General features: G+C 36.5%; 2 protein-coding genes across 2 annotated transcripts in view; one reads left to right on the forward strand and one right to left on the reverse strand.

Annotated features, from left to right (window-relative positions):
* The window catches only part of LOC111046265 (probable helicase with zinc finger domain), a 40,285-nt gene extending 35,250 nt beyond the window's left edge, over positions 1–5,035 (forward strand). Inside the window, exon 18 of the mRNA XM_022331777.2 lies at positions 2,018–5,035. Within this exon, the coding sequence (XP_022187469.2) occupies positions 2,018–3,833 (1,816 nt within the window). The 3' untranslated portion in view covers positions 3,834–5,035. The remainder of the gene's footprint in view (positions 1–2,017) is intronic.
* A 273-nt stretch (positions 5,036–5,308) lies between these two features.
* LOC120351484 lies at positions 5,309–8,660 on the reverse strand. The gene is made up of 2 exons (XM_039429040.1): positions 7,973–8,660; positions 5,309–6,504 (listed from the first exon to the last, which is right to left on the reverse strand). Exons 1-2 carry the CDS (start codon positions 8,229–8,231, stop codon positions 5,672–5,674), a joined length of 1,092 nt encoding a protein of 363 aa, XP_039284974.1. The 5' UTR covers positions 8,232–8,660; the 3' UTR covers positions 5,309–5,671.
* Between the last annotated feature and the right edge of the window lie 271 nt (positions 8,661–8,931).

The raw sequence follows: 8,931 nt of genomic DNA on the forward strand, positions 1-8,931 counted from the left end.
TCCAAGGTGTGAGGGCGATCTTTGAATCCCTTTATTTTCGAGGTAACTCAATAGAAAATAATCGCATATGCTTAAATCGGGTGAGCGTGCTGGCCATAGTTCTTTGAGAATGGCAACATCACTGTCAATGTCACCTCCCAGCGTCATGTGACAATGTTACAAACGTTTTCCCCCCAAATTGGAAGAACTTGCTGAGGAACATGACTTGGAAGAAATATGGTTTTAGCAGAATGAAGCTACAGCCCATATAGGGCGCATTTCAATGAATTTGTTGAGACAAATGCTCCCAGGGCGGCTTATCTCACTAAGGGTGGACTTTAGGTGGCCGGCACGCTCACCCGATTTAAGCATATGCGATTTTTTTCTATGGGGTTACCTCGAAAATAAAGGGATTCAAAGATCGCCCTCACATCTTGGAAGAACTAAAGGAGCAAATCAGAAAGAGATCCAGGCCTTACCAATCGCAGTGTACCAAAATGCGTTTTGAACTTCAAAAATACGCTACATCAGTTTATTGCTGCAGATATAATTTTTTAAAATTAACAATAAAAACTACATTTTAAACTGAATTGAACCCATTAAAGAATTTTTTCTAAGTTGAACGGTTCATTACTTATAACACTTCCAAGATATTTATCTCGGGCCACTCCCGTGTTTCGGATGGACACGTTAAGCCTTCGGTCCCGGCTGCCTAAAAAGCAGTCGTTAGGTCATGTCAGAGGTCCTGAAATTGATCAGATGCGACCAGAAAACTCTGACACCAGACCTGAGCCAGCCAAGTCACTCGATATTATTATTATTAACACTTCCAAACTCGTCAATCGGCTCTGCCCCACTCTGTACATAACCATAGCAAAACGTTAGCATAAGCAGATATCCCCATGGTATAGGTAGTTTATTTTCCAAATTTTCAAGCCAATTTCTTGTTAATTAAAGCCGATAGCTATAGAATACTGCCTATTATCACTGTTTTGGCCGGGTGAGAGTGTAAGAACGGCACGTTATGAGAGACTACCAGCATCACATAGCTCTACGAAAAAGAACTTCTAGTACTATTGGCTTGAGTTAACAGTGAAATTTGGAACATAAACGCCCTATACCATGGGATATCTACTTATGCTATCTTTTATCTATGACATAACCTTGTTTTGTACATTTTGTCTCGACTAAATATAGGAAATGAAGGGTGGCCACTAACGACAGGACAAGTGTGTTGAACATGTGTGTACACACATGCTCGTCATGCATGTTGTGTCATCAGAGAAAGGCTTGACACGTGTTCGTTATGTGGCCATTATGTCGTTAGTGGCCATACTTGAGGTTAGTGGAGCCTGTTTTCTTGTTCCGTCTTGTATTTTTTGACTTTGAGTAATATTATAGATAGCCTGAATTGCCTTCATAAAATTTGTTGAATTTGCGTTTAATCTAATCAATTATGTTGAAAATCCTGCCCAAACCCAAACCTGAACCAGGAAAAAACGTTACAATGTTACAAAATATTGGTTGGTTTGAATTTATATTATCTACTAAATTTAAATTGAACCATTGGAATACCTCTCAAATACATAATATGGATTAAAAAACACTTCATTCACATGGGCTACTTTTTAAGTTAATGAAAACAATATAAAAATCTTGAAGTACCCTTTATTTTTTAAAGGTTGAACTATTTTAAAGCTTTTAAAAAATAAAGGGTACTTCAAGATTTTTATATTGTTTTTATAATATGGATTATCTTTGATGGGTCTCTTATATTTCATATTCGGCTCTTCTGTAATTATTTACCTATTTATGCCTTCTCATTCATAATTTGTATTGTTACTTTGTTCATTAGACTAAGTAGAACTTGAAGAATATAGCCTTATTATTGTTGAGTCATTTCCATTTTTAAGATATTCTTATTTTCCTTATAATATCTTGAACAAGGAAACTTATTCACTTGAATGTTTATAGTTACTTATTGTGTAGGAAAAACATATCGTCAAGCTAAAAATGTTCTTACTTGTCTATTTTGCAGGAAAGTTTGGGAAAGATTCATCGATATTTGTAATACAAATAACAGTTTGTATGGCATCAAGTGGTCCTACTTGAAGAGCTTACTGGACGGCGTTGAGCTGAAGAAGACCTACACTTTGAACCCGCTGGCTCCAGAGTTTGTGCCTCGCCAGATGCAAACAGAAGCCTACATCAGGCTGCCTTCCATCCTGGGACCCTACGGAGCAGTGCCACACGGTATGCGCTACCCGCCTCCATTTCTTCCGCCCGCTTCGATCTACCCAGTATCTCCCGTCTACTACCCTGCATATCAGCACCCCCCCGGCTCTTTCTTCCCGGGGGTGAGGCCTTCAGCGGCCCCCATCTACCCAGCAGGCAACGCCAGCCCTTGGGGCCTCAACTACCCTGCCATGATTTCGCCCAACAATGCCGCTGCAGCAGGACCGGCCAATGGCATGTTCCCGGCAGCCAACGGTTGGATTAAGAAGAAGCCCGACCCCTTGTCCCCACCGATTCGCAGAGAGGAGATCAGACCTCCACCAGGGCTGGTTCCCCCTCCCTTGCCCGCCCAACAAAGGAATCCGGCTCCTCAGCCCATTTTCCCCCACCAGGTACTCCCCAGACCCTCCCCCACGAGTCCCAATTCCATTCTGGAATCGCAGCAAGCTATCCAGACTCAGCAACAGCAACCTTCACAACAACAGTTGCCCATGTCTCAGCAACAGTTTCTGAGAGCAACAACTCCACTGCCCCAGTTCATAACTTCTCACCCACCTCCTCCGCAACCCCAGAAACATCATCCACTGATCATTGACCAGCCAAGACGGATAATGCCCAACCTTCCTCCGCCCATCGAAAAACAGGAGCAAATTCAGTTTCTACAAAATGTTCACTTTCCTGAAAGGACGGTGAATGGAAATCTGTGTGGTCTCTCTTTACCAGAGACACTCAATCTATCTGAGCTGTTGGAAACACAGACTATAAAACAGTTGGAGTTCTACACCCAGAACACTAGTAGAGTCGATAATTCTTTGAAAGGAGGTTTGGATAATTCGGGTAATTTCATTGAAATGATGGCGCATCAACCAAGGAAAGCTATCATTGCGTCGAATGCGGTTGTTCCCGATGTAATCAGAAGCATTGAGGATATGTTCACAGACAAGCCAATCACAATCCTGCATCAGAACGGCCACATAGCGATGCCATTGGTTGAAAGCCAGCTGGCTCAGTCGCAACCACAGGACCAATTGCACGCCGCGCAAGTCGCGCATATGTGGTATGAAAAGTCGTCTGCCGAGAGGCAGATGGCTAACAGAGACCTGGAAGCAACACTGTATCAACAACATCTCCTCCAACAACAGCAACAGCAGATGGCTGCCCAGCAGCGCATCGAAAGACCGGATGACCTGTTTGAGTTGTGGGGCAACAACAACAGTTCCGTTAGCAACAACGTCCCATTGTACCGGCGACAACCGCAGAATCAACAACAACTACATCAACAACAACAGCATAGTGTTCTGGAAAACGGTGGCGACAATTACCATCATTTGATTGATGAAGAGAGAAAGCCGCCGCAGATGAACAGCGCCAGCGCGTTTGCCGGCTACGCACAAGCCTATCAGCCCCATCAGCCGCAGCATCATCTGTTTCAACAGGAGCACGAATCAGCTGATGAGATGTTGGCCAACATCCACCGGCAGACGACCTATGCCAGTGTGGTCCGCACCCAAAAGTCGGAATCCTCCTCCCCTGTCGAGGAGAAAGGCGACCCGTTTGCGATTCTGAGGGAACTTGGAAATAAAACTACCCGAACGGGTCTTTATCATTATTTTGCTTAAGTTATAAACATATTATATATTCGTAGTGGGATAAATGTAGATGTGCATTCAGTATTTTATTAGCACAAGCTAGATGGAAATTAGAAATATTTCAGTCATATTACGTTTCCTGGTAATTACTCTATATCTTGTCAAAATCTTCATTCAAACTGTCCTTTTAAATGTTCATCAAATTCATTTATAATAATATATGTCTTATCTACAATAATGTCTATTCTTTACCATTTATTGGAGTGTAATGGTGACTCAGGTAGTACCCGCATAAATGTTTGTAGTCAATGGCTACATGTCCTCAATATAAGCTCTTCAAATAATGTCAAGTTATTCTTCATTCAATTCTGCATAACTGCAGTAATGTGAAAAAAGTTATTGATTAGCCCTATCATTTTGAAAATTTGATTTTTCTTTGTAAATAATACCCCATACTCGCGATTAGATTCATCTATAAAATAGATATTTATTTTTGAATAAATGAATTGAATTTATCTTTACTGTATTTGAATTATTTCAACTTTTAAAAGTCAAGTTGTCTTTTCAAATAGTAAAGTTGATCTTGTGCGTATCATGTTTTTCATATCTACAATTGATCAGAAGATCACAGCTTTTTGTTTATAATGAATTTGAAATTTTTTTGATTTCCAAGATCTTCATGATGAAAAAATTATAAATTGAGAATTTTGCCAATTCTCAATTCTTTTGTTATATTTATTTGATTATTATAATAATCTCCAGCTTATTCTTCTTCAATTTTCAATGAAATTATTGTCGTGTAATCCATACTCTGAGTATTTAAAAATATCACTATATATCAAACTAGTGTGTCAGTCTAAATGGTGGAAAAATAGTTGTTATTTTATTGTAGTCATTGGAAATGGGCACAATTTCGTTATTTACTGCAACATGTTAGTGGATATAGATTCGTAGTTAATTAATATAACTGGAGTGTGTCGGGTAAATAATTTGCGCAGTTATAGCTATTTATCATAACATTTAATAGAAACCACTTGAAATTAGGATAAATTTGTGATCTGAAACAATGTGAAAGTCCAGTATTTAATCTTGTAATGTAACAGTGAATTCACCGTATATTATATAATATATATTTATACTGAAATGTTTCAACTTAAATTATTAATAGAGTTTGATCTTATCTCATTAATTCAATTAATTATTATGTACGTAAAGTTGTTAATTTTGATTACTGAATTTATTACAAGTGCATAACATCGTATAAATGATTTTGGTTAATGAAAGTTGCAAAATGCAATAGAAATAGAATTATTTGACAGTTAACATAGATTCCTCTATGACTGAATATTTCTAATAGAATGGAAGATCAAGTATATTATATATCATTATTATAATAGTGTAGCATGTCTAGATTATATAAAAAAAATGTTGAAAATTTATAAAAAATTTGAAAAATATAAATACAAAAACTAAGCTCTTTGTCTATATTATATCACGAAAAAAATTGAAAAAATATTATCATTTTGTATTCATATTACATTAAAATATAGAGATTGAAAATATATATTCATTAGTATTATAGATGTTATATATAATGTGAAGTAAGCATTTGTACGTATATGAATGGATTGTAATATAATTATATCGTATATCAGAGGAAATCAGTTTTTTCATTTTATCCAGTGTTGCTAATTATAATTATAGTATATTCCCTATTAGGAAGGTTGATATCTATGAAATTATGAAAGTAAGGTTATAAATAGGATTTTGACAATGATCTTTTTGATAAAAAAATACGAATGGCAAAAACAGTTTAGTTTTGAAGATCATCTCACAAGTTTCAATTTTTCTAATAAAAAATGAGATCATTAGTTGTTAATTTCTTCCAAAATCCTCGTCGTTCGAGGTATTCCAGTATTAGCCTTTCCTATTTTAGACTCTTTTACGTTCTCCTTTTCCTTAAAAGTTTGTATTTGACTTTGCGGACGCAACCCAATAGTACTTGGGACTGTGTCAACATAATCAATTTCGATTCCAGCCTCTTCTGTGATCTTCAGTATATCTTCTCTCTTTGGGGTGTCACCTGAAGCTGGTGTCACAAGTAGTTTATTTTTCAAGAAATTCGTCAAGCTTGAACTGAACGAGTCAAAACCATCTTTGATTTCTTGTTTGGACATTTCTTTCAAAGTGCTGTTGTGCTCTTTCATCATATTAACTAGCTCTTCGGCGCTTTTCTGCGCCAACATTTGTATTGCAGTCAGTTTTTCTTCAAACTCGTGCAATTTGTTAGCCACTGAATTGACCAGCAACTTTGTCTCTTCGTTTGCAGCAGTCAATTCACACAAATCAGAATTTCCATCACTTACAATGGAAGAAATCATCTGAGAAGAGGAAGAAATCGTGTCAGCCTGTGAGCTCGTAAACAATTTCAGCTTTTCTGCTATACCACGTCTGTAGCAAACAATATCCTCCATGCACAGTGATCGCCCATCATCGATTTGAGTTTCATATTCTTGACATAGCCGCTGAACCTCTTCGATTTTCTCCTTACTATGCCTTTCAGCATCTATCATTTCTCCAAAACTAGCCATTTTTTCTTCCATGAAAGAGGAGAAGTTGGTGAAACTTCCAATCAGACACTTTTCTTTCTCATCCAGAGAACTATTTTGTGTAACCAAGTCAATGTATAGCTGTCTCTTTCTTTTTTTTAACATTTTTATTGCCCATAAAAACCAAATACAAAATAAAAAAAACTTACAAAAGAAATATTCTAGATTATAATATTATGCTATTTTACAAATAAATTAAAATTACATGGCACCACCCAGCAAGGGCAAAACCCTGACCGCTGAGTGAGAGTATCAGCTGTTTAGACAATATAAAAATTTATTTACTAATAATCAAAGCTACAAAAATCGAAGTTAACAATAAATTACTAGTAATAAATTATAATATTTGACTGATGTCGAAGAAAAATTTTTGTATCACCCACTTATTTATCTGTTCCATCCTCTGTCTGCCCCTATTAGAAAGATATTCTGACAATGCATTTGGCATGATATTTATTATTTTTGAGCTAAGATACCCCAATTGTCTTCGCACTATTGTCAAATCTGAATAGTTGATATTATAAATGTTATGAGATGTAACTCTCAGGTTATACATAGAAACGTTATTATTCACTGTAAATTCATCCTTCCTCATCCATGCATAATAAAGAAGTTTCTTTATATAAATTTGACGTACTGTCATCACTTTAAATTCGGCAAATGTTTCACTACTAGAAAACGCCCTTGGCTTATTAAGAATTGCTTTTATTATCATTTTTGAGATGTAAAAATTTTATTCATGAAAACATCATACGCTCCTCCCCATACCACTAACCCATATTGCAGCACCGATTGAACATAGGCAAAGTAAAGGACCCTAAGTAATTTAATGTCTAATATTTTACGGACTTTATAAAAGATAAAGGACATAAATTTTAAGCGTTTACAGATATATTCTATATGAGGCTCCCACTTAAGGTTACAATCAACCATGATGCCCAGATACTTTATAGATTTTTCATTTTTTAGTTGAGGGCATGCACAATCCTTCCATTTCTCAAAATCACAATTTGTATGTATTTTTTAAATCATAGCATCATTTGGTTGACCAACTATTGTAGGAGAAAATGTAATATATTTAGTTTTTGATGTATTTATACTCAATGTATTAATATCAAGCCATTGTTTAACAATGGATATTACTCTTTCTGCTCTCGAGTACGTCTCTAACCATGAGCGGTCCTTAACTATTACAGCCGTATCGTCAGCAAAGGAAATTATTTTCGAACTATCAATATTTAGTTTAAAGATGTCGTTGATATAGAGTAAAAAATAAAATCGGGGACAAGACGGTACCTTGTGGTAATCCAAAGTCGTTAAGTTTTTTAGTATTTGATTTGTAACTGTTGTTATCAGATATTAATTGTGTCCGATCACTTAAATAATTCAAGGTGGAGTCCTCTAATCCCGTACCTCTCCAATTTTTTTAGTAATTTATTGTGGGGTATAGGCTTTTGCCAGGTCAATCATTATAGCTAGGCATTTGTTGTTATTGGAAGACATGGCTTCAGAAACTTCATTTGTAAAGGCGGCCAGAGCATCCTCAGTATTTTAATAAATTTTTGTTAGATTCATTTATGGCACCCATCAACTGATTTGTTTTCATCATTTGTTGATCGTAATTTGAGGCGAGTTGATGATGTTTTGTTTGCAAAGTGATTAATTGACTGCCAACTGCATCGATTACTCTTGCTCCCTTGACTGCTACTTGGTCATCTTTCAACTGAGCGAGCATCTCTCTCTTCATATCACTGTCTAATTGCATTGTATCAATACCATCATTATTTACAGCTTCTAGCTGGGAAACGTCCGCCATCATCTTTTCTTTGAATTCAATAATTGCCAATACTAGTGGTACAGCAGTTTTGTTCAATATACATTATGAAGTCATTGTTTTCTCTCTTGTAGACTTCTTGCATAGTTTCCTCCAAAGTGTTCATCCAATCAATCGATTTATTAAAATTCTTGGTCATCAGGTTTTCAATCCTATCAATAGCAAAGAGCACTGTCCAATCTGCAACTTTCGAACTGATGAGACCGTAGAACATTTTTTATTAGTATGTCCCATGTATTGCCACATCAGGAGGCAATTCACTGCCAAATTTACTCAGAATATTGTAAATGACGCAGATAAAGTAATGGTACTGCCATAGAGAAACAATAATAGCGTAAGTAGATACGGTATCCCATGGTATGGGGAATTTATGTCGCAACTTTTGTTGTTATCTCAAGCCGATTACTGTCGATTATTGTTAGTTTTTACTGTTTTGTTGGGGTGAGAGTGTATGAACGGCACAATTTGAGAGACTATCAGCGTCACACAGCTGCATGGGAAAAAACTACGTGAACTATCGGCTTGGAATAACAGTAAAAGTTGCGACATAAACGCCCTATACCATGGGATATCTACTTACGCTATTGTTTCTCTATGGTACTGCTATCCAACTTGAGTGTAGAAAAAATAAATTCCGTGTACAATTTTACAGTAGAGGCGCTCAAAATAAGATCAGAGATACTAA

Source organism: Nilaparvata lugens, chromosome 5, assembly GCF_014356525.2.
Source record: "Nilaparvata lugens isolate BPH chromosome 5, ASM1435652v1, whole genome shotgun sequence".
Lineage (NCBI taxonomy): Eukaryota > Metazoa > Arthropoda > Insecta > Hemiptera > Delphacidae > Nilaparvata > Nilaparvata lugens.

What these genes read in the sequence shown, in the direction of transcription:
- LOC120351484 (XM_039429040.1), bottom strand. Translation starts at nt 8,231, where the DNA reads ATGATGGCGGACGTTTCCCAGCTAGAAGCTGTAAATAATGATGGTATT. An exon ending in CATAAATGAATCTAACAAAA is followed by an intron (nt 6,505 to 7,972) that starts ATTTATTAAAAT and finishes TGTTAAAAAAAA; the next exon opens with GAAAGAGACAGCTATACATT.